The 25,966-nt window shown below is 47.7% G+C and overlaps 3 protein-coding genes across 4 annotated transcripts in view; all 3 read right to left on the reverse strand.

Moving 5' to 3' along the window:
- Positions 1–25,966, reverse strand: part of GNAS (GNAS complex locus) — a 62,153-nt gene that overhangs the window by 25,762 nt on the left and 10,425 nt on the right. The window lies entirely within an intron of this gene.
- Positions 1–25,966, reverse strand: part of LOC311594752 (neuroendocrine secretory protein 55-like) — a 58,114-nt gene that overhangs the window by 20,669 nt on the left and 11,479 nt on the right. The window lies entirely within an intron of this gene.
- On the reverse strand, positions 21,019–25,055 carry LOC311594749 (guanine nucleotide-binding protein G(s) subunit alpha isoforms XLas-like). The gene is made up of 2 exons (XM_084776733.1): positions 22,057–25,055; positions 21,019–21,839 (listed from the first exon to the last, which is right to left on the reverse strand). The coding sequence occupies exons 1-2, from the start codon at positions 24,344–24,346 to the stop codon at positions 21,559–21,561; spliced, it is 2,571 nt and encodes an 856-aa protein (XP_084632859.1). The 5' UTR covers positions 24,347–25,055; the 3' UTR covers positions 21,019–21,558.

Raw genomic sequence — 25,966 nt, forward strand, 5'->3', positions numbered from 1 at the left:
CTGAGGCAAGTTCAGGATTCTAGGAAGCACATCACTGGAACTGATATTATTAAAGGGGGTGGCACAAAGCTCGGCATCCGGTGGTGGACTACGGCATACTAATTAGGCCTACTGTTAACTAGGCTGTAGTGACCTGATGCTAAGCACTAAAGAAGCCTGGGAAAGTAGCCCTTTACCCCTAGAAGAGGCCGATACCTTGGGGTGAGACACAAGCAGTCACCTGAAGGCTTTAACAACAGAAGAGCGGGGTGGGTGACACATTAGAGCAAGCCCTGGAGTCCCGGTGTGATGGCAGCTGCTGCTGAGAGGGTGACCCTGAGATGTTACAGAGCAGCCTCAGCCAAGTGCAAGAAGATGGCATATATTTGATGGGTCAAGACAGGCCCAGTAGAGGTCCTGCTTTGGGGGCCTTTTTGCTCAGAGTGAAGGCCCTGGACTGTCTTTGGTAAGGGTTGGGCCATATAGCAAGATTGATTGGAAACTCAGCTGAGCTCAAGGGATATGCAGTCTCCTACTTAAGCAGACACCTGCAGACTTCTGACAATGTAAGGGCACACCAACATCTAAACATTTACCTGAACCCCCTAACTAGAGCTATTTAACCCAAGCATGTAGGAAGTCCCTGGAACATAGTCATTTAAAGTTCATTGTCACCTTGGAAAAATGATGTCGTTTCTTAAATGACTTTTACAATTACATTTCTGTCACTGAGGTGGATTAAAAGTAAAAACAAAAAATGGAGCTGAGCGTGAGCCTTAGCGAGCATGATACGATTAACTTACAACTGTACCTTCAGATTTCAACTGCTTTGTCTGTTCTTAAATTTATTAAATATCACCCCTCAGCTTTATAGACATTCCATGCCCTCTAGATTAATTGAGAGGTACAGAGGGCATTGCTCAGCCTTTGTCCCAGTACCTGCCACTTCTGTCAAAGCTTCCAGCACCATTTGCTTGTTTTCAGCAACAAGACATGGATTTCAAAGGCTCCTCATTGGAATCCTGAGGTCTCTGATTAACAGAGTGACTAAAAATCTAAGCCATCAACTCTTGAGCTCTTTGGTTTTTTTGGTTTTGTTTTTTGTTTTTTGTTTTTTTTACTTAAAACTGCTGAGAAGCACATGTTGTGAGGGATGAGACTGTTAAAAAAAAATAAAGGTCAAAGCTGAGCTACCGGGGTCTCCTCACACCTGTGCCTGGCCTCTACCCCAAAGGTGAAATGAAGAAGCTGTAGTAGGAGCAGCATCTGCGTTGATGCTGGCATTGTCCTCTTTGGCTGACGTGTTTGCAGAAAGAGCTAGACTACACTACAAAGGGACCTGCTTGGCTTTTTACTGCATAGATAATACAGGACAGGAGAGTGACAGCATGGATGGCTAAACTGTCCATGAAGAAGAGAGACAAGGAGAGAATTGATAATCTCATCTCAGTTTTGGGGACTGTGAGATTAAAAAAAAAAAAATAGGGGATAGGGATCCATTTGTCCCAAACTAAAATTATAGAGACTTTTCTTTTGTGATTAAAAACCCTTCTCATTGTTATTTTATTTTATTTTTCATGAACTGGATCAAGCCGGTTGTTACCTAAGACAAAGCAAGGGTGAACGGCTTTTGCTTGCTCTAAATCTAAGATGGCTGCAGTCACTAGGCAGACCTTGACTCTCTGCTGCTGCTGCTGCTGGGAGCCTGGAGGATCCACTCTCCCTGCCCACCTGCCTGTAGGGAGCAGACTGCTCTCTCATGCTCACGTGCTCTCTGCAGCAGGCTTCAAATGGCTACCCAGAGAAGGCAAGAGACTTCCACATCTGATTCATGTGTAAAGCTCCCTTCCTTGGCTGCTTTGGTGGTCAGATCTGTTTCCTAAAAATTAAGTGTCCTTATAGCATGCTGTTTGTGTGTCGGGGTAGTGGTGGTGGTGGTGAGGGGTGTGTGTGACATTGGGGCAGGTGGTGGCTGATGGGCACAAATATTCAGGCCAACTGATTGCATCTGAACAAGGCATCCAGATGAGCTTTCAAAATCTAACTTCCAGCCAGATTGACAGGATGTATTGGTGTCAAGAAGACAAAAAAACTCAAGTCAGAAAGGCACCAGAACAGGACAGGAGCAGACAATGAAGGCTATATGGATGGCAGCGAGGTGCTACATATTTCTAGCAAGGAAAACCTGGGTTTTTAAGTTGTGCCAGATGACTCAAAATTCACTAGAGCAAAGCCACACAGATGAAAGAAAGGACAGTTTAAAGGTTTCACTGTCCACAGCGGGTTTGGTGATGCTGCAGCTAGAATATGGCCAGCAGCCCTCCTTTATCCCAGCATCTATAAAATGTGAATGAAGGACCATCTAAGCTCTGACAATGTTAAATCTGACGTAAGGAATGAAACCACCTGTTTCAGATCCTTAGGCTTCTAGAACCTCCGTGTTTCTAAAGAACCTCCGTGCTTCCTTCCCCAAAGGACCTGGATATTATTAAAAAGGGACAAAATTCTCTAATGCTTTGCCTATTCTGACACTAAAAATGCCAGTGTGGTAACACAGGGTATTTTTTTTCTGACCCATAAGCTGTGTATACTTCTATATCTCAGGTATCTGGGATTTTTTTTTTCTCCTCCAAGTAACAATCATTCTGAAGCGAAAAATCTACACAGGCAGAGCGATTAGGATGCTGTCCTCGTTATCTTTCTCCTGGCTCCCCAAATATTGCTTTACAATAGAAAAGAGGGGAAAACAAAACAAAATAGGGTCTCTCTATTGTATTTTTCAAGTGTTTTTCCCTAGCATGGATCCACTAAAATCTGAGAGATTGCTGTTCCTGCATCTCTGTGGCAGGCAGAATCGCCCTGCACGGCAAGAACAAATTGCCTGCTCGGACTTGGGTCAGCTGTGGAGAGCACAGTTGCTCTCAGTGGGACAGGTTGTGTGTGCATCCTGCAGTGCCCCTTACCATCCCAAGGCTCCCTCCTCCCAGAAGGTGCCGCAGATGTGGCGGCGTTCTGCTTGTTAATCCTCTGAGTGCAGAAAACAAAGTGGTTTTATTTGTGAGTGCTGGTAATTCACTTACCACAAAGCCCTCAGCCCTTGCCGGTTCATTGTCAGCTGCCGGCTAATAATCATCAAAACCACCAGTGTATGTAACAGTGTCTCAACTGAGTGAGGGGCATAAGGGGAACGAGCAAAAAGAAAAATCACAAATCGTTCCGGAAGAACAGACCCTGGAGTCGGGTGGGAGATGAAACCTAGTGGCCAGTGCTAGATTCAAGGCTGGGGTCCCTCTCAGAGCAACATCACTTCTAGCAGACGTGGTATGTGTAATGATTACAAAGGCAGCCAAGATGAGTGTCTCAGACCCGTCTTTTGCTCTCTGCCTCACAAGCAGCCTATATTTTATGTTGCATGTCACAACCAAGCCCTAAAGCAGAGAGGTAGGGCAAAACAATGTACCTTGCATGTCAGTGTGTGTGTGTGTGTGTGTGTGTGTGTGTGTGTGGTGTGCCTGCTGTTTCCATCCCCAGGGATCACACGGCTAACCTTGGACATGTGCATTTTATCTTATTTTATTTTTTTTGGTCTTACTTTCCCGTTCTCAGAAACCAAGGCTCTTTCTATCTCTAAGAAACCATTTCGAATTCATTTTTATTTCTTTTCTCGACATGTTAGAGTGCTTTTGGGAGCTTCAAGCAAGCCAAGTAAGTGTTTGCTTGAGATCACAGGAGGATTAGAAATAAACCCAGAGGTGGGAAAGAGAATGAGGACCTTCCTGATTCCTGCTTGGCGTGACCATAGGCTCAGCACCTAGGCCTCCAGCTCCATCACTGCCTGCCTCCCCAAGCCCTACAACATGGCCTCTGCCTGCAGTGACTCCTGTCTCTGAGCCTGCTGACTCTCCAGTGCTAAGGTCCTTGCATGTCCACTGAAATGGCACATCTGACCTAGACGCTGACCTTAAAGAAAGCACAATTTTCAACAGGGGGTGCGTGACAGACCACTTTGAAAAGCCTTCCAGTCACTGGAGCTGAGCGGCAGCCAGGAGGATTGGCCTGGGGGCTAAAATCTCATCTGGATCTACAGAGGGGAAGCCAGCAGCTAGCAGGTGGCTGGCTCATCTTTTGGGCCCTGGTAGAACAGGGCAGTATGGTGAAGATTGGCTTGGGCGAGGGATGCTCATGGACTGTAGGGAGGGTCTGAGATTCCTAGTTGCCTTTTCCCTGCACCCCAGAAACCCCTGTCCCTTTCAGATCTTTTCTCTTCCCCTACTCTAGGACTTCTCTGTAAAAACTGAAAATATCTTGTTCTTTCATCATAATTAAAGAGCTGTCAGGGAAATGGCATGGCTGATTTTTCCCCCGCTGCTGCTGTGTGGACCTCCTCACGCCTCCCTTTCTCTCATTTGCTAAAGTGGTCCTTTCTCTGCCTGAAATCAGCCCCTTTGGTGATGGAAATTTTAGCTGGAAGCAGAGAGTTCTGAGCAAAATCCTAACCGTGGGAGAATGCAGAGAAAAATCTGTGTTTTGAGCTGGACTGTGTCTGCAGCGAGGTGCCTGCAAGGCCATTTCTCTCAGGGTGGGGAACGGTGGCTGCGGCCATCACTGGCTCTGCATACCAGTCATTGTCAGGATCCACAAATTAACAAAACTCAGACTCCAATTCTCCCTGTTGGCTTAGCTAAGGGGCAAGAGGAAGCTAGTTAGAAGGAAGTGGACAAGTTTGATCACGGAAGAGAAAATTCAAACGCCTTTAATGCTTGAAGGGAAAGCGTGAGTGTGCGTGTACTGTTGTTGCCGGGGCCTTCCTGCCGCAGGCTTGCAATAAAGCTGTAACTTACACGCATAATTAATCACCTTGTTGCTGGCCGAGCATCACCCAGCTGCAGGGAGGGTCGTTCCTATGTGCTGTAGACACTGAGCGGCTGAAGGGTCTTTCTGCAATACTCCTCGTCTTGTGACAATGTTAACCCTCAGAGCTTCAGTGCAAGGCACACTGCAGATAGGTAACATTAAAAACAAAAGAGCCTTGGCCCTGAGGAGTGCTGCACTCTCTCTGCTACTAGAATCTGACATATATTCAAACACATGTTATGGGTGGGAGTCACATCCTAGCTTTCAACTACTTACACTTTAAAGAAATACACATGTTAGGAGCTTTCAAAATTAGCTTAATTTCCTTTTCCTAAATATCATAATCTTGGGAAGGCCTGTTTTAAGTTACCCTGGGGAGCTTAACTGGCAGGCTTCTAGGTTTCTAGAGGGTATACTGGCAAGTCAGAGTGGCAATGCAGGCCTCCCTCAGTTGAATCTCTGCTTGTTAATGCACCTCTGAGTGACTCCAGGCTAAGGTGTGCAGTCAACCTGTGCCACTGAGCACCAGTTCTCCTCTGGCTATGACTACACAGCCAAAAGGCTGTCTGTGAGGCGTGCCAGTGGCAAGGCTGTTTTGTGGCTTGCTTATTGGCTTGGTCTCCTACTTTCTTGTTCTTTTCTCCACGCCTGGCACCTTCCATTTCTTGTTTAGAGAAAGCAAAATGACTCGACTACCAGCGCTGCTGCCATAGAGGTGTAGTGGGGGGTGGGGTACGGGGTCTGTACATCCTGTGATCACAGCAGAGGGAGCCAGTTTGTTGTACTGGGGGTTGCTCGGCAGTCACAGTGCTGAGCAGAAAGAACGGGACTGAGGAAAACAGGTGACAATGGCCTAAGCTGCCCTCCTTGTTCCTCACGATGTCCTTGTCCTATTGCTAGGGAATTCATTATTAAAAAATGTGACTCTTTCTTCATTTGGCCTCAAAGAACTCTTTATTAAAATGTAAATGTCCCTTAAGAGAAACCTTATAAGCCTTTGGCAGCTAATGGGGATTAACTGAACAGAACACAGCCACCTGTAGGCCAGGAGGCCTGGGCCAAATCCCCACCTCTCAAATTCACCTAGAGCTCAGCCTGGAACACCCAGAATGAGAAATCCAGGCATTCCTGTCTCACTTCCCTTTGAGGGGTGGATAGTTTAATGGAGAAATCAAAGTTTAGAATGCTATAAAAATGAATTTTGTTTATTAGAGAAAACTTGCTGAAGAATCCCTTCAGTTCAGTCATCCACAAAAAAACAAAACAAAACAACAACAACAAAAAACCCAAAACCCAACTGTGTATGTGTTCATATATGTTTTAAAGATGCATATAAGTGTATATGTAACCTACCCAGGCTGAATGCTAGAGATGGACAGATTAAGATGTACTACTCTGAGGGAAATATGTAGGTAACTTACAAGTGTTTGCGAAAGGAAAGCTGGAAATAAATTCTAGATTTTTTTTCATTCTACAGAATTAATGACAGTATTTGCTTGCAGACTTTCTGTTTTAGGGAACAGGAGAAAGAGGCCTGACATCTAGCCTCTAAGATGGAGGTCAGGCCAGGATCTAAAATGGCAGTTCAGAGCTAAGATGGAGGGCAGACCAGGATCTAAAATGGTGGCTCAGAGCTAAGATGGAGGGCAGGCCAGGATCCAAAATGGTGGCTCAGAGCTAAGATGGAAGGCAGACCAGGATAGAAGATGGAGAGTCAGAGCTAAGATGGAGGGCTGGTCAGGATCTAAAATGGCAGCTCAGAGCTAAGATGGAAGGCAGGCCAGGATCCAAAATGGTGGCTCAGAGCTAAGATGGAGGACACAGGGTTGTGGCCAGTGTGAAAAATCTAGAGTAGATCAGGATCTCTGACTGCAAAGCAAGGTTACCATCCCATCCTACCAGCTAGACAGCAGTCCTTAGCACAGGCAGAATATTTTCAGGTCGAGTGGATGAATTTTGAGCCTACTTTCTGAGAGAATTTCAGCCCTAGATGGTATACTTTGGTCCATACCAAGCAGACATTTCAAGTGGGAGCTGGCCGGAGGTGGAACCACACCTGACGTAGGACCTTCTGGACCTAAGCCTACCCACTCAGTATGGCTGCTCTCTGGCCCTCATCTCTGACAAAAAGGCCTCTTCTGGTTCTATGACAGACAGTTACTAACCCTGAGATCTCCCCTGTGACTACAGAAGTTTTGCTCACAACTGCTCACATACAAGCCCTCGGCCTTGGGTTGGCATGACAATACAAAATGACTAGTTGTGCTAGATGCGCATGCTTGTTTTTGACCCCAAAAGGCAAATCCTTCTGGGTTGGTTTTCTGCAGCTTAGTTATCAGAACAGCACCGTGTCAAGTCAGTCCTGATTTAGTCTGCTGACTTGGGTTAGAGCCATTGACACCCATCTTTGGATGAGGTTTTCATCTGGGAGCTGTTGTATCTCCTCTCCATAGAAGTCACCTACCATCATCTACTTCCTCAGGGGAGGAACCATGTCTTAGACCTTTCACTTCCCAACAGGGAAGGGCACATGCCAAGCTTTCAGTATATATCTACTGAGTAGATTGAATGAATGAATGAAATTGCCCAAATCAAGGCAGACTCACCGACCCTGGAAGGACGCGTCCTTGAGAGGTGTGGTAGACAGGTGGGCAGCTACTGCGTGCAGTAAGGCTACTAGATAAGCAGAAAAGAAACAAGAACATTTGACGCACACATTGATTAAAAATCGGGGGACAACTTATCAGTGTGGGAAATGGGCTCATGTATATAGAGCATTCTGATACTTTCCCATGTGCTTTGCCAAGGTGAACATAATCTGCATATGAGTCAACCCGAGCTCTGCCAATGGTCAAAAATGTGAAAAATTAACTTGTGACAACTGTTTTCATTTGGAACCATGCTAGAGTGACTCTTCCTAAATCAGGCATGTCATTTTTATGCTAAATTTCCATTCAATGCTTCCCAACAATCTTTCTTTTTCCTTCCTAAAGAACCAGTGTGACACACCACTACCCACCTCCCAACTCCAGGGATTCCAAAATGTCACAGAAGGCGCATTGTATGAGCCTTCTTGTGATGAGTTTCTTCTCTTGGCTGTTAGAACGGCAATTGTGCACCCCCTGCCCCCAACCCTAAGCCATTTTGCTAAGTCTCAAAGCAATACAAATTCAGTTCAAATCAATTAGCAACACATTTCTAACTCTTGGCACTTGTTGGAGAGGATCAAAAACATTTCCTGGTGGGGGGATCAGCGGGGTTGGTCTGGGAGCCCCTTCCTTTCCTTTCTGTGGTTGGGCTTCGATCAGAAGACCCAAATGTGGAAGAGTAGGGTCCTAGCACCAGCAACTGGGCTAGTTCTTTCTTTTTCTTTCTTAACTTGACCTAGTGAATAAAGCACAGGACGTAGAGAGGCAGCTGACAGAATATTTTCCTCACTTTGGCCAGGAAGCTGAAGCTGTGCTCTCTTGACTTGTGTCTGGTTGTGGTGGCTCCCCAGCCTGCGCCCTGACCCCTGAGCTGAGTCATCAATCTCATCCTCTGACTTGACCCACATCCTTCTCTTCCCCCTACTCTTCCTCACTGGATAGAATCACCTTCCTCTCACCTGCAGGTACCCCAGGAGAATAAATGTTGTTTTTCAAAGCGGGGTGGAAGAAAGGAAGGAAGGGAGGAAGGAAGGGGGGAAAAGTTAGAAAACAATGCCTATATGAGACCTGGCTCAAGCCCAGATCTCGAGGACACCAACCTGCAAAACTCTCAGGATTTCCTTGATTTCTCAAATGTATACTTAATGTGCAAAGTGCTCACTTTTAACCTTAGGACTGCCCTGGCTTTGTTCTGGATAATTATTGCATCAAAAGGACTCACGAAGATAGGGTGGGTTGTTTTTTGTTTTGTTTCTCTGTTTCTGACAAAAAAGGGCCGTGGTGTGCCAGATTGCTTAAAATAAAATTGAACAAAACCACTTAAGTGGGTGAGGCATGTGGAAACACTTGGAAAACCAGGTTGTGGTGGGAGGGGGTAATTCAAACTTCAAAATTAAACAACCTCACTTGGATTCAGGTAAGAAACTTCGAAGAAATAAATAAGGCCGTTGGGAAAGAGAAGGCCAGCGGTCAGTGGCTCCATCCTGGACCCACCAGCAGCCTTCTGGTTGCTGCCTTCCCAAGTGAGTCTCAAAGTCTGGCCACTCTTCTGAGCTATTCATCCTCATTCTCCTCTTCCTCATCCTCAGTTAAACCCAGCTAGCCCCCTGCTCTGCTCAACTCCAGCACACTGTCAACTATTATTACCTCAAACCTGATTTCCTCTAAGACTAGAAGTTTCTACGGGGAAGGGGCTTCATCTGGTGTTTAGCACTAAACTTGTTGGCAAAGCTGTTTCTCCTATTTTCTTTCTTCTATCCCCTGTCTAGACATTGGTTTTCTTATTTCATTTCTGCACTCATTTCCCTCTCCTTCTTTCCCTCCCACTCCCCAACAATAAAGAACCAGCCACGAGGCTCGATCTTAGCTCACAAGTGGTTCTCAAGGACCCTGGGACTTCAACAGCTCAGAGAAGAGGGAAAGAGAAGAGAGGAGGGGAGAGGAGCCCAGAACCTTTCTCCTCTTCCCTACCTGAGTGAAAGGCTGGATTAAGTCAAGGGTCAGTGGAGAGAGGACAGAATGTGGGACCTGGATTCTGTATGTGTGATTGGGGGGGGGGGGAGGGGGGCTAAAACAAAACAAAACAAACAACAACAAAAACACCAAAAAAAAAAAAAAAGCCCAAAACCCCTGCAAGCCATGGTTAATAAATACTTACTAGCTACACATCTGGGTAAAGAGCCAGAGAAAAGAAAATCAGAGCTGGATAAGGGGAAGGGCTGGGGACTATGTGTGTGTGTGTGTGTGTGTGTGTGTGTGTGTGTGTGTGTGTGTTCTTATAAAGTCATTTCAACAATAAGTATAACTCCTAAAATAAAAGGAGCCAGGACAAGTGTGGCCTGTGGGTTTTCAGTCCTGTGGGAAGTGAAAGTGGGCATTTCTGTCCCCAAGAGAGATTAAGGGTCTTAGGAGAGTGTGGTCCCTGATAAGGAAAGGGTTGTGTGTTTAAAGTGGGGCTGAGAAAGAGACCCATGAAATGCAAAACCTATGTCCCCCCTCCAAAGCACAGAATGGCTCCAACAGTGTTCAAACTAGAGATCAGAGGACCCAAAACAAGATGACACCCTACCTAAGGACCCCCTTCAAATGTAAGGCTGTTTTCTGTTTAGGTTTTCTACACTTGATCTAGAGAATTCCATCAGTTCTCACATATGCAAGCAGACCTAGCTATTCTGAGCTCTTTGCTGACCTCTGGTGGGTAGGCCCACTGGTGCTGGACCAGGCTGCTCACCTATACCCACATCTGCTCTAACACCTTGGGGGGCAGGTAGTGTTGATAGTTCACTGCCAACCTTGGAGGTCACATATCACAAGCCCTGAAAGAGGGGGTAAAGGGTCAAGAAAAGCCTTTCAAATCTTCAGAGAGAGAGAGAGAGAGAGAGAGAGAGAGAGAGAGAGAGCAAAAGACACAAAATAAAACTGGGCAAGAGGGAGGAATGCTATAGTGAAGTTTGAAAAGAAAATTTTGAATAGCGGAGTAGGGGAAATGGTTGTCTAAACTAATACCTTGCTCGCTCTGTCCCGCTAACTGTTACATTTTAGATGAGGAATAGAGGAGGAGACATAGCAGAATGGAAGACAAGGCTGGCCCTAGCGTAAATGGAGTAAGTTCCCGTGGCCTTCCTCGGTTGCTGTGGAGCAGCAAGGGCAGTGGGATCTGGGTAAATGCTCAGCACTGTCCTTGAAACCAAGGGACCTAGTCCTGCACTGTCCTAGACTATCTAAACTGGCCTCTCCTCCAGGGAGGCTCTTTGGGTTTCTCCTGGAAGCCTTATGTCTCTATCTCCTTCCCAGCTCTCCTCAGCTGGGTGGGAAAGGATAAACTTCTGAACTGTGCTGCTACGTAAAGTGGCTCCCAGGTATGGGGACCGGGAAATGAGTAGTCATTTTTTTGGTAAAGGACAAAGGATGGCCCTAAGATGTTTTTTCCTACACCGGCTGCCATTTTGGTAAGGGTACATTCAAAGGTGCGTGCGTGCATGCGTGAGTGCGTGCGTGCGTGTGTGTGTGTATGTGTGAAAGAGAGGGAGAGAGATGCCTGGGGGAGGAAGGGGTGCCAACAAACATCTTCTACTTAAAACTTCTAAGAGACTTAAAATATTCTAAAGTGAGAACCTGGCCCCCCCCCTTCCCCAAAGGGACAATAGGATGTGCCCAGGGCCTTAGAACTGCTCCTGGAAGAAGGAAACTTCAGGACTGGTCCACAAGAGGTCAGAGCCCAAGAACTAGGAGCTGCCAGGGTGCGCCCATTGTTTGTTTTTGCTTTTGTTTTTAGTTTTGTTTTCTTTTTTTAAATCTTTCTGACTTGCTAAGGTCTACAAAGCCCCCAAAGTGTGGGTACCTGTCACCAGACATCAATTGCTAAGCTGAAACCTTTAAAAATACGTATTCTTAGGCCAGGGGCAGGGCTGCATCCCGGGGAAGGCAGATGAAGGGAGGGGGGCCCACAGTGCTGCCTGAGGCAGGCGCAGGCGTGAATTTTCTGAAGCCAGGCTCTCGATTGTAAAATCGGAGCGCCATCTGCCAGCCAGTTCTGAACAGCCTTGCTTTGTTAAGTTTTTTTCAACTTCCCAGCCCTAAATAGTGCATATTCTCCTTTCTTTCCTTTAAAATATATGTGTACTTTACAAATTCTGGCTCAGAAATGTCCTCCCTACACAAAAGATCATACTTTAAAAAAAAAAAAAAAAGATCTGGAAAGAAAAAGAAAACAAACAAGAAAAGAAAACGGGAAGAGAGCAAACAGGTAAATTCCTCAAGAGCTTTTGTTTCCTTCCTCCCTCCCTCAGATTCTCAGCTGGGAATGCAAATGAGATGGGGGTCCCTGCTAGACCTGAGGCAGCTGTTGCTGGCCCCGCCTTTTCTTTTCTGAGGACCCCGCTCCCCACTGAGAGCTTCTTCAAAGGGGTGAAGGTATTTGCTTCCTGTCACCTTGAGTCTTGGGGCGAGGCTGGGCTACAATGATTTTTAGATTTTGTCTGCCAAACAAGTTGAGTTTCTGCCTCACTTTCTCTAGATGCCCCTAACCCTAAGACCTCACCTTGTGACTGCTCTATATACATCGAGGTGGACATGGGAAGACACGGAAAGTTTCTAGCTTCTTCTTAAGCAACTCATCAAATGTAGTCCCTGTTTGACCATGGCAGAACCTCAGGTCGACTCGAAGCCTTGTCATTACTTCAAGACTCCACTGTTACCCTTTTCTGGGCATCACTTGTTAAGTACATGGGATTCTAAATTCAAGTCCCAGGGAAAGCCCTGGTGCTTGGGCCGGTGCTCTCTCCGTTATCCCAGGATGCTCTTCAAAAGTTATGGCTTCTCCGCCCACCACTCGACTACTATCAAACTCTCTTTTCCATTGAAGCAACACAGGGAAGGCGACAAGATGGAGTCTCATTGGGAACATTTCAAAATTCTCCCACTAAAAAGTGGCACCCCTCCTAAGTGTCCGTCTCAAATCCTCACTTGCAAATCTGTGTGGCAAAACAAAATGACCTTCTGCGCTCCCCTTCTAACAGCTACAATGAAAGAAACTGAAGACACGTGACTTCTAAAATAGTTCGGAGGTTTTTTTTTTGTTTTTTGTTTTTGTTTTGTTTTGTTTTTGGCTGCCCAAGTTTAAAGATCTCTCCCTAACATCTGGCATTGGATTTGGGTTCTGCCCCGAGTCTTCTAAGCATTTCCTTGGAAAGATGTTTGTATTTGGTCACAGGCAAGATCTCAAAATCAACAGTGTGAGGTTTTTCCCTGAGTAATTCCTAGGGCTGTGCAGTGAGGAGTTCTCCTACTTAGGGCCACCTCGCTCAACAGAACCTGGACCACTCAGGCGAGTTGGCAGGAAGTTTTGGATTGCCACCTCACATGGCCAGCATCTAACTGTTCAAACCCAGCAGGTTTTTAACGACTTGACCTGATCTTTTCCCTAATAGCTAATTTGAGGTAGGGGAAAGAAAATGCAGAAGTCATTGTTTTTGAGACGTTGGATGCTGAGTCAGTTCAGGGTCAGCAGGGTCTAAAACCCTGAATTCAGCCCCAGAAGCCAAAGGAGAAAGAAAGTAAGGTGCCAAGTTGGCAAGTCAGGACAACTAAAGCCCGAGGCTTGTTCTGATGGGTGGACATGGAGATAAACACTGCTTTTAGGTGGGGGACATTTCATCAAAGCCCCAAGCACAATACTTTTGACCAGAAAGTGTCTTTGGTCGGTTACTTCTATTGGCACCACTGGTTTCTTCTGAAGATCATCCTTGGTGTATTACTTTGCTTTCCCTATTACTACTCAAAGGTGACAGGTCACCTTTCCATGGCTGTTTTTGGAGTTCACATCCTTCTGGCTAGTGGACACCATCTACCTCACAGCAAGTACACGGAATGTACAGGAGCTTCCCTTCTCAGAATTTACTAGTGCCCACCAGTTAGAGGGAGCCAGGGTGGCATGATGCCAATTAATGCAACCTAACTAGCCTTATGTGCAATCATTAGGGGTTAAAAATCTACCTATGCCCCTGATATTGGCCGCCTGTTGATTACTTAGCTATTGAATTGTCAGAGTCCTGGGCCAATCGTGTTTATTTGCCTGAAATAACTTCTTCTTTTCTTCAATTTAGGGTCATCCGGTGGTCACTCTGGGAGATTTGTGGAAATTGCTTCTATCCAAGAATGCAAGTCACCAAGATTGGCTTGCACCTCACTGACTAGTTGGTAGAAGGGACAGCTTTTCTTCAGGAGACTCATTTGTAGGTTACGAGTTACATCACGTGTGACATTCAGCTTTCCCAGGACTATGGATCAATAATGTCTGGGAAGCAGTTCTCAGCCATGGTGGTAACTTGAGAGGTTTGGGTTATCAGACTGGGGTATGTGTGTGTGTGTGTGTATGTATGTGTGTGTGTGTGTGTGTGTGTGTGTGTGTGTGTGTGTGTGTGTTGATAGTATGTGTTGATCTATGTGTCATGGCGGCGGTAGGGTATTGGGCTGGTAGCAATGGGCTGTGTGTACATGTGTGTAGTGATAGTTGTTGTTGTTAGTAGTGGTGGGTTGTATATGTGTATAATGCATGGTGATGGCTGTTGTTGTTAGTATCAGCTGCAGTGTGTGTGTGTGTGTGTGTGTGTGTGTGTGTGTGTGTTGATAGTAGTAGTGCATCTCTGTGTGTGATGGTGGTGGTAGTAGGATGTTGTACTGGTAGCAGTGGTGTGCATGCGTGTGTTCATATGTGTGTGTGTGTGTGTGTGTGTGTCTATGTGTGTCTGTGTGTATCTCTGTGTGTGTGCATGCTCATGTGCATGTGTGGTGGGGTATGTGGGGCATGTGTGTGTTTGATATCAGATATCAAAGATGTTGGAAAAGAAATCTACAGAGCACAGGAGAGGTCCCAGCCCCCCATGGCAAAATGTCAGTGGAGTTGCTTGGAAGACCCCTTTGCTGATAGATCCCCTTTAAATAGTCCTAAAATCTCAGCACATGGCTAAAGAGAATAAGTCATGGGTCTATCTAGACTTCAGGGCCCCTATGGGCCTCATCTTTGGGGTGGTGACAGTGTGAAAGTAAAGTAGGACCCTTTACCACCTTGCTGGCTTTCCCTGTCAGTTCTCACTGATACATAGAGCTTTTTTTTTCCTTATGCTGTCTCACCATCTAGTGGCCACCTGAAATATCAACCCATGCTTACTGTCTCCGAGCTTTTCTAAAGCCCACCACTGAAAATTATTATTTGAGGGGACAGTGGGCAGGAGCCCCTGCATGACACATGTGATTTTTTTTATTGATAAGCTAGTTAAGCATACACTACGCCCAGTACAGCCACTCAGAGTGCCAATGCAAGGAGTTAAGACGTACACTTCCCACACATGCTTAAAAAAACAAAACAAAAAAACCCGACACCCACAAAGAACAAATTAAGAGACAAATTACAAATAAACTTCGCCTTTCCTAAGAGGTCCTTGAGCTTTGGTCCTAGCCTCTGGACACTTAGAGATGACCACAGTTAATAAGAGATTGAAGATAGTACTCTTTTGAAAGGATGTGTCTGAATTGTCCAAGCACCTATGTGCTTCCCCAGCAGCGCTGTCTACTCTGACACTTTATCCTTTAGGGAGTAAGGGGAAGCCGTTTTTGTTTTGCTTGGCATCGATGAGACTAGTAAGCTATTTTCACTGCTTTAGAAGCTGGTGATCAGACCCAAGGGATGGGTCTCACAAGCCCAGGACATATCTACCAGGTAAGGTACAGGATGCTTGCTCTTTTTTATTCTCCTCACAGCTCTGGGGTCCCGGACTCATCTCCATGCCTAGCATTTGGTTCTGTGTGCTACTGTGACCTTTGCTGTTGACATTTGTTTAAAGAAAATCCAGTTTTGGACTTACCTGGGTGCAGGTTACCTGTAAAAATGCTTCATAGTCATTTACATTAGTGACCAGTTTGACGAGAGGCAAACTGCTCACACAGGAAGGAGGAGAGAGGTGGTCAGCCCTTCTGACAGAAGGGATAGGCAAAGAGCCAGCAAGTCAGAAGAGAGGCTCCAGCTGGCCATACCGGTGTCTTGTCAGAGGTCACACTTCCTTAGCAGTGGCAGCGAGCCAGCCTGACCGTGACACTCCTGAGAAGGTAGGTACCTAAGCCTTCCCTTCCTGACACCAAAGAGTAAGTAATTAGGTGAATTTTAAGCACTTGCTCTGTCCTCCACACAGACTGTGTGTGACAGTGTCAGAAGCGCTGAATGAGTCCCATTAAATTTTAAGTCAGATAACAATTTATATTACTTTATATGCCTCTCTCCTCACCCCCAAATTAAATCACTAAAATGTAGTAAGATCCACTGTTTGGGTTTGGTGGGCTGGACTCTTCAGGGGGAAAGTATTCCTCCGAATCTCCTGAGCTTTAACAAGTTACTCTGTAAAGCAATTTGGGATTTTACCTCTAAGCACACCGGAAGCGCACTTTCTTAGTGTCCATTCCTCTGCCACAGATCACTTGCCTGCTGCTCCTCCTTCATTACAGCTTCCAGTGTGGAACATGTAAACTACTTCGAGTAACTCTAACTCCACAAGCATGCTGTGTCCCCCTCAAGCCTGTGATAGTTGGCAATAACTGAACAGTTAGCACGGGGGTGGGTGGTTTCTTACCTCTTTCGTGGGGTCTTGTCCTCTTCCTCTCCTACCAGCTGGTCTGCCTCATTGACGGTCTGCTTATTGGAAGGGAAACTAAAAACACTTCTTTTTTTGCATGTAAAATAGCCACACTCAATACTGGATTAATTCATACATAGGTAGCTAATAACAGGAGGAAGAGGAGGAAGGAGACAAGCAAGAATGACACATGGGAAAAAAAAAAAAGTGATCCTCTCAGAGCTTTGCTTCTTCTGCCACATTACCATATAATCCTAAATTTAGCAAGGTGTCATTTGCCGATTGTGTTGATTTGTGTTTACAAGCCCTCTACAAAGAGTGAAATATAAAATGTAGACCCCGGAAGTAGAAGATGCCTAGGCTTAAGTTAGCAGTCTCTCATGGAGAATATACAAAAAATAAAACCTCACTTGGAATAAAGAAGGGGAAAAAAGTTATAGGGCCAACCTTTGGGGGCTCTCGTATATGAAACACACTAGACTCATAGCCAATAAAAAGCATCATCCAGGATCTGGCTGGCTCTCCTTTTAGAGAATTAGGGGGGGGGGGGGGAAAGAAAAAAAAAAAAGAAAGAAAAAAGAAAATTAAAAAAAAAAAAAAAAGAGAGGCCCTCATGGTTGTGTCTTCTGGAACCAGGCCCCTCTGGCATCTGAGACTGCCCATTAGCATTCTTAAGGTTGTAAAGGCCTCAAAGATTCTTCATCTGAAATTCCGGAAGCAAGGCCAGACCCATTTTCTTCTTATTCCCTCTAAAAAAGCTTGATCCTGGGTCAGGGGTCACAGGTCAGCGCAGGAATGTGATAGGAACGAAGGGTGCATTCCATCCCCGGCACTAAAGAGCTTGTCAAGGTGATGTCAGGACCAGAGTCCCAGTGGCTGCTGCCGAGAAGGTCACAGATGGGGAATTCACTGCTTAGTCTCCCTTTGGCCCTGTTGTTTCTATTTGGAAAATGTCTTTCTTTGATGTTATAGTTTAAAATAAGCAAAAAGCATAGTCATTTTAATTTCATTAACTCTGGGGCGGGGTGCATTTAACCTGTGTCATAGGTTAAAAAAAAAAGTTCAGGAACTAATTTTTATTTGCTATTTGTGTGTCTCCTGGAAGACACAGAGGCATCTAAAAAGCTATAGTTTTGCTAGGAAAGAGATTTAATTGGAAGGGTTAATTGATTCTAAAAAGTAGAGGATATACCTAGAGTTGAGACTTTCAATTTTAATCAACTAGGCTATTTTCTCTTTACATTTTTTAAAAAAAATATAACTTTCCTTCATTAAAATAAACAATAAAACAAAAGCCTTTCAAAATCATGCATGGATCCTTGATAAATAAAAATAGTGTGAACTAAAAATAAGGGTTGCTTTAAAAAGACCAGGAAGAGAAAAGCTATAATCCTTTAGCCAGAATTCTGTACTGTAGCATCGGCCGTGCAGGAATGTGCACACAAAGGCCATTGCACTGCATCACTATTGCTAACTATTAATTAATAATTAATTAATAATAGTAATTAATAATTAATTAATAATATTAATTGCTGCTATTGTTACTTATGTTCACGTTGTTACAAGCTTGAGCTCTGCAAAAAGAAATTATTGTGAGATTTCTCTCAGTAAAGATGTCAAGAAAAACCTACATTATTAAAAAAAAAAGAAAGAAAGAAAGGGGAAAAAAGTGCTATAGCTTGTATGTGTGCTTGGGGGGGGGGGTGGATGCGGTGAAGCAAATGTGGGTGTCCTGCCTCCACAGCAATGGCTTCCCCCAAAATGGGCAGCGTTCATTTCATGTTCACTTCGTGGACCTTCACAGTTAGTAATCTGTCAGGGCCTGGCTGGAATTCAGAAAGCAGCAGGCTCTTAGACACCTGTCATGTAAGAAGGGATTTTAAGATCACAGAGTACACTGCCGACATGACACGCATGCTGTCAGCCTTGAGAAAGCCATGTAAAAATTTTCTCATGGGCTTGGTGAGCGCCTTCACATACTTACCTTGCAACCTTTGAAAGAAAAAAGAAAAAAAAAAGTCCTTGGCAATTAATGTCTGTGATTTGAATGGCTATGCTTATGAAAGAGAGGGGTGGGTGGGACTGGAATATTGCTTTTATTGCCCAGAACCATTTCAAAGGATTGATATGACTAGACAGGATACTTTCGTGTCACCATTATCATCACTGGCACTAACAATGCTACAAGCATTGAGGGCCCCCCCCCACCCCCGCCCCTTTTCAATCAGGAAGACACATATAGGCTGGGAATGACCGCCTTCTCCATGCCTCATGCCATCTTCTCAAAGTAGGTCATGTGAGCCAGCTTTTAAAAAAAAAACAATTAAAAAATGTTTTTGAGAGAAATTAAAAATCTCTAAAAGGCCTCTTTAAACATGGAAGGCAGGATGCAGATCTCAAAACTGCAAAATTCGGGGGGGAGGGGGTGGGAGTAGGGGGCAGCCAATAAGCTATGCCCTTCCCACTGCACCAAGGAGTTCAGTGAAAACATTTTAAATTTAGGGGAAAAAATGGCTGCATTAAAAAAAAAAAAAGTGCTTCGCACACTGAGATGCAGTGCAGTACTGTACCACTTGGCAGCCAAATAAATTATTATATAATTAATTGTGATTTGCTATATAAATATGGTATCATTACAGTGGTCATATTATACATAGTGCTTTACCTACACAATTGTAATAAAGGCAGGAGATAATAAACAATGCTGATCCAATGCTGATTCCTTGCAATTTTGAAACAAGGAATAATACCTAAATAAGATTTTGGAAAAAAAAAAAAAGTCTAACCCACAGAATTATTTTAAGCTAACAGAAACATGGAAATGCTGTATGATTAAATTATGTTAAAAAGCCTCAGCTCTCTAGACATTAGAATTTTTTAAAAATTATTATCTTTCTATTTTTCTATCATCTATCTGTAAAAGTAATTTTAGAAATATAATGTTGGGCAATAAAAACAGAATATGCACACAACACTTAAAAAAAAAAGCAACAGATGAGTCTGCATGTGACAGATGTTAAAGGATGGTCATTTGATCTGCATTTTCAGGGGTCAGAGGCGTAGCTACGGTGCATCCCATAATAAGGCGAGGCAGTAAAAAGTCTCATAAATGTGAGTAAACCCTTTCCTTCCTTCTCTTTCTCCTCCTCCCCAATCAATAGTAGGGACGCAGATACAATCCCTCTCATGTTACTCCAGGAAAATGAAAGCAGCCCAGTGGGAAACTGCAGCTTGCTTTGACAGACAAGCACTGCTGCAGTCTCACGATGCAGGGGTGGCTATCTTACAGGCTCAGGCGAGGCCTAGGCCAAGGCTGAGCAGCCTGCATCCTGGATAAAGCTGCATCCAACAGAGCATAATGGCTGACATCCAGAAAGTGCAGGCAGGCCAGTGCCATGGTACCCCCCAAAAATTGTGCTTCTGGTTTGGTTTAATTATCCCCTCTAGAAAAAAAGAAAAGAAAAAAGAGAGAAAGGAAAAAAAAACAACAACAACAACAAGGGGAAAAAGGAAGAAGTCTACTCTTCTAAGAGAGGCTGTCAGTTTGGTGCAGCGAGCTGCACTGACGTATAGCATAAGACTCCAGCCCTTTCTCCCTCAAGAGGGCATGGGGGCTGGACAAAAGACCCAAGTCCTGGGGCTAGAGGACACTTTAATGCAAACGTCCTAGGAAAGGTTTGTTTCTCCAATGAGGCAGCTGAGGCCCCAGAATGTGAGGGACATGTCCACTTTGCTGACTGACATTCAGGCGTGCACAGTCACTTGGGCCTGCTATCTGCAGACCTTTGCGTCCTGCTCACGCCCCTCCACTCACAGGTCAGCTGCCCAGAGTATGGCAATGGGCCTGCAGTGAAACCAGAGCCTCACGTCAGGGGCTGCACTTTCGTGTACCAGGGACATTTGAAATTTACAACTACTCCCCTTTGCTATGTGTTTGAGTCAATGATACAGCATTTCCCTAGGTAGGAAGGAACAAAATGACCATCCTTCTTAGATCATGGTTTATGGGAGGACGCCACAACAGCACAGTCACGTCATCAATGTCTTTAATAACCACCATCACAGATTAACAGGTATGCAACAGACAAATGTAGCACCGCCTCAGAAACTGTGATCCTGAGATCCCTTGACAGGTCTTAGAGAATAAAATGAATTAATTGTGGAGATTCACTCGTGAAGATTTTATTTAAGCCACAGATCCAGACCACTGTTAACTGCTGTTTTGATTAATCTGGCAAGAAGAATGAATGCCTCAGGTTGGAGATGAGACCTCTGAGGATAAGGGGCTCTGGCTGTGGAATGGGGGGGAGAGGTCTTGGTGGCTGTGGAATGGGGGGGAGAGGTCTTGGTGAGAGGAGGGGACATGGAGAGCCGTGGAGGGGGTTGAATAGAAGGGGGGGGGGAGATGAGGGCCTCGGAAGGTGACCATCTGGCGGCATACCATTTCTTTAATCTTCATCCTAAAAAAATCTTTGGGTTTTTTTTTTTTTCATCCCAAACTGATTTACAGATCTTACCTTCGAGCCTCCTTCCCCCAGCTAAAGATGCTTGAAAAAAAATTCACATGCAAACATTTACATAGTTCACAGGGAATATTTCCAGCTTCCCATGCATTGTCCACGCATTCAGTATACACTCAGAGTATTTATTTTTTTTTATTTCAAGTACAATTAAATTACAAAAGCAACATCTCCCTCTCAACACATAATTCCCAACCTTTTAAAACCAGGCCCCTCCTACCAAAGGTTGTAAAAAATGTAAGTGATTGGCTTACCTTAGGCTCTTCTCCAAGAAGAAAATTATTTTATATATATTTAAACGCAGCCACGCCCACCCCCTTGAAACCAACCCAAAGTGTTTTGAATGTGGCCTTGCCAACAGGGCTAAATGTCCCCCCCCCATTCCTCCCTCTCACTTCCCTCCCTCCGTGGTTCCAGTGTGGTGTGTGTGTATGTGTGTGTGTGTGTGTGTGTGCGTGCGTGTGTGTGTGTGTGTGTGTGTGTGCAGAATACAAAATACAGATGTTATTAACAACCCCAAAGCCCCAGATACCTGAGTGTCTGGTTTTTCAACCGTTAAGGCGGGTGGGTTTGACGTACGAATTGACAAGTGAGGAAACGCTTAGCGCAAAGGGAAAAAGAAAAAGAGAGACATACAGGGAAAAAGGTTATGGAGGCCCGCGGCTGCGGCCCCACTCCTCTTCCCTCAACCCCGCTCCCTCCACAGCCAACAGCCCAGCAGATTACCCAGGATGCCCCACCACCTTTCCCTGCGCGTTTTTCCCTCTGCTCGCTGCAGAGAGTCAGCGCACAGGTATCACAGAGTGTGCCAACACGGAAAGTTTTGCTCGCGCCATGGCGCAAATCACAAGACAGCCCATTTCAGAGTACAAATACACAACCGGCGGGTACATTGAAGGTGCCAGGGATGGAAACTGGGACACACTGAGCATGTCATGCACAGGCGAACACAGAAAATGGACACCAACACACACCAACAACAAGCTGTCTGAGTCGAAGCAGCCGTGCCAGGCGAGGCGGGGGCGAGCACCCCGATGGCCCTAGCCCACCGCGGTCACGAACAATCGAGCCGGGGGAGCCCCGAAGGGCCCTCCCCAGCAGTTCCTGGCTCACCTCACGCTCACGCCCCCGCCTGTCCAGCCTACGATCGCTGGCGCTGGCGCTGGCCTCCGGCCGGTAACGACCCTCAGTGTCGCTCGGCACCACTTTTCTCCCTGGAGGGTATATACTTCGGCTACCCGAACCCTCGAAAAATCCCCCTTTTCCCCCCCACCCAGGGCAGAGTTGGGGTCCCTCCCTGGAACTTCTAACAGGGTTTCCGGACCCCCTCCTCCCATGGGCAAGGCCCAAACCCCACCGGAAGGCCCTGCCACCCCCTCCCCGGGTGCCCGGGGCGGCCCTACTGCCCAGGGGCAGAAACTACCGCATTACCTAGAAGCAGCAGGCGGTGCGTACACATGTAGTCCATCTTCTCCTCCTCCAGTTGCTTGTCGATGAGCTTGCTGCGTTTCTTATCTGCGCGCTTCTGCTCTCGCATCTCAATGGCTTCTTTGCGCATCTGTTTGCGCCTCTCCTCCATGAGATCCCTGGCCTTCCCCGGGCTGAGGGATCGTGATCGGGAACTCTCGGATAGACCGAAGCAGCTTCCAAAGGTTCGGGCGAAGAAGTTGCGGACAGGATTGCTCCCAACTGTGTGGCTCCGGGGCTGGCCAGGGCGGCGGTTTCGCCGCAGAAGCCACTGGAAGCAGCCGGTGGCCCCTTCTTCCGACTCATCACTAGAGGAGTCGATCTCGCAGATGACTGACGACGCCTCGTACCTGCAGCAGCTTCGGCCTCGCTCGTACTTCTCAGGCCAGGCAGTCGGCCTCGGAGGAGGCCGCGGAGTAGGCGGTTCAACAACCTGGATCTCGGGGCTGGGGGGTCTAAGATGGGCTCTGCTTGGGGCGGCAGTGGCTGACCGGCCGGCAGTGACTGCCCGGGCAGCAGAGGCTGCCCGGGCGGCGGCAGCTGCGCGGGCAGGAAGGGATGCCCGGGCGGCGGGAGTAGCAGAGAGTGACCTGGCTCCCCAGACCAAAGGACCTGCATAGGCTGCCCTAGCGGCAGCTGCCCTAGCAGAGGCTGGCATCGCTGGGGCACCAGGGACTGCCCCGGCGGCCGGATGGGCTCTGGCAGTGGGGATTGGCCGGGTAGTGGGCTCCGTAGGGGTGACAGGGGCAGCCCGGGCGGCAGGCTCCGCCGGGGTGGCAGAGACTGCCGCGGCTGCGGGCTCCACCTGGGTGACGGGGGCTGCCCCGGAGGCAGACTCGGCCTTGGTGGCAGGGACTGCCTCGGAGGCTGGCTCAGCGGCTGGATCTTTGTTGCCTTCGGACTCGGCAGGGGTGGCTGGGTCGACTGCGGCTGCCCCTCCGTCAGGTTCAGGGCGAATAGCAGTGGCTGCTCCGACTTCTTCAGGATCGGTTTGGAGATCTGCGGGTGTTGCTGGGGCCAGAGGAGCTCCGCCGGCGTCAGATTCGGTAGCGACGGCTTGGGCAGCAGGGGCTGGCTTGGCATCCATTGCTTCTGGCTGGGTGAAGGATCCGTCCTCTCTCCCCGGAGAGGGGACTTTTCCTTCCACCGCAGCTGCGGTGATAGGGCTTCCTTCCATCTCGGCTGCTTCTCGCTCAACTGGGGGTCTCTCTGCGCGCTGGCTCTTATCTGGGGCGCCGGAGACTTCGATGGGCGGGCCATCACTTGCGATTGGGGGGCTGTCCATATTGACAGTGGTGTCGTCGTCGACCCCAATGGAGGCTCTGCCAATCTCAAGCAGGGGTCTGGAGATCTCCATCGGGGGGCTGTCGCATGCGAAGTTAGGAGGAGATCTGACAGCCTCGCTGAACGGTCTGTCAATGGCGTCTTGGACCCAGAGGGGAGGCGCGTTCTCGGCGGGAGCGAGGCAGAGCGCACTCGGGACCGCGACTGCCGGGAACACGCCGCCAATGCCGATTTGTGGGATGACTCGCGGGAGTCCTGGGGGTGGGCTATCGCCCCCAAATTCTTCTCCCTCAAGCCCAAATGGCATAGATTCTTCAGGTGGAGGGCTGTAGTCTTCTCGGATGCTAGCGTTTGCAAATCTGAGGTTGCCGGGCTCCGCGGGAAGAGCTCTGGGGACCCCTGCCTCCGGACCTCCTGGAGCAAGGTCTGGGATTTGGAGGAGAGGCTGGCTACAGCTTCCTTGGGCAGACTCATTGAACTCAAATGGCATAGCTTCTTCTGGTGGGGGGCTGTAGTCTCCCAGACATGGGTTCGAACCACTGGGGGTCCCGGGCTCCAAAAGCGCTGAGTTGAAGGCTTTGAGGCCTGCCGGGGTCCCAGATGTTCCAGGCTGCTCCAGGGTGGGCCAGAAATCTCCCAGGCTGGGCTGTTGGGTCTCGAATGGCATGGCTTCCTCCGGAGGTGGGCTGTAACCTCCACCCACTCGGACTTCCTCGAAGGCCTGGCTGAGGCTCTGGAGGTCAGATCTGGAGACTTCAGGGGGTCCACAGACCTCAGTGCCAGTCTCGTCGGGGACGGGCTCATTGTTAGACGGTTCGGCCTCCATTTCTTCGGCTGGGCCAGGCCCAGCACCGGGGGCAGCTGCCCCTGCGGCCTCCAAAGGTTCTTGCTCGGGCTGCTCCCCGACTTCAGGGGGGATATCGTGTTGTCCTGACATATTATTGCCGTGGAGGCAGTTGCGCATGCCCATAACACGGTGGCGGTTTTTCAAAATAAAATTGGGGCCCCGTAAGACGGAGCACCCAGCCAAACTAGGGTGAAAAAAATATTTTTTTTAAAAAAAAATCAAGTTTTGGCTGAAAAGTTCTCCAGCCTCAGTTTCCAACTTTTGTAAGGATAGGTGCTCAGGGGCTAGGACCCAAGACCACGGCGGAAGTGACTTATTTCTTGCTGGTGGAATCTGGCACCTTCCTAGTCACCCTTATCCTTTCAGGCTGCAGGCATCCAGCCACGTGTGGGCCTTTCCAGTTCTCTCTTCTTACTTTGCTCTAGTTTAGCTCCGCCTTCTTGGCATTCAGGAGCGCGCCGATTCGTCTCGAAAATCGTAAGCAGAACTCTTTCTCTGCCGCCAGAGGACGCCGGTCTCAGTGCTGAGCCGGCTCCGGGAGGCTGGCTCCCGGTGCCGGCAGCTCCCGACTTTGGGTAAGGGGGCTGATGAGCGCAGGCCTCGCAGGGACGTTCAGCTCCTTCCTCTCCTCTCCCGGACTGAGTCTCTCTTCCTCGCTTTTCCCCTGGCCAGAGAGAGAGCGAGCTCTCCTGCGTTGCTGGGACACGTGACGCAAGACGTGGGCATTGGTCTGTTAAGAGTACAGGAGCTGAAATCCTCCCTCCCCGTCTGATTCTTCTCGAGGGGAGGAGGGACTGCAGGAGGGCTTCATCACCCCAGATTACCCCAGCATGCGGCGAACCCCTTATCTGAAGACCCCAGACTGAGGCAATTACCCATATTCAGCTCCAAGTCAGAGAAAGGAGTCTTTAAGATACTTGAAAAAGGGCAGAGGCACCCAGATGAAAATGCGACAGGTGGTCGTGAGCCCACCGGAAGGGTGGAGTGGGGGTGAGGGGCGAGGGTCTGCCAAATGCAAACACGGAATTTGTTTTTTTTAATGCTCCGGGGTGGTTTTTATTGTCGTGTTTTGATGTTTTTGTTTGCGATTTGTGGGGGATGGCTCCGGTAAATGCCTTCAATGTCCCCCTTCCCCATTATACTTAAAGGGGCTTATTTTTGGCCTAGCGTGACGCAGTCAGGGCTCGTTCTGTTTATGTGGATGGTGACGCAGTAGAAATAAGGGTCGCGGCAGTGCACTGCGGAAAATCAAGCAAAGCCCCCATTAGCGTTCCCCATGGTCGCCGCTGCCGCGCAGATACGGGAGGGGGGATGGGGCTTACCGGAAGACCCCCTACCTAGCGCTGGCTTCAGACTTCTGCCTCCCCGTGAAGGGTGAAAGGAAATTTGGGATGTGGTTGATGACCCATTTAGGGTGGTCTTAAAGACTAGAAAACACAGTACGTACTTAAATTAACCCACTGAGAAGCGGTGTCCCGGCGGCAACAGCTACCGAGACTCGCGGCTTCCGGCCTCCGGCGATTGCTGCCGATTCAGTGTTCAGTTCCTCTAGCCCCCTTTCAGCCCCCTGTTCTTTCTGGTATGAGCACCATAGGGCAGCTGCTATGCTTTGAACTGCAACAGCCCATCCTGGCAGCATTAAGCGCGGCCACAAAGCCCGCGGCTGCCTGCCAGGCTGGGCGCCCCTTGCGGTACCGCGGTGGGCTCAGATCTGCAGGAGATAAACAGCCGCATTGCCCAGTG

The sequence above is a fragment of the Acomys minous genome (assembly GCF_964271855.1).
Source record: "Acomys minous genome assembly, chromosome: 3".
In the NCBI taxonomy this organism is placed as follows: Eukaryota; Metazoa; Chordata; class Mammalia; order Rodentia; family Muridae; genus Acomys; species Acomys minous.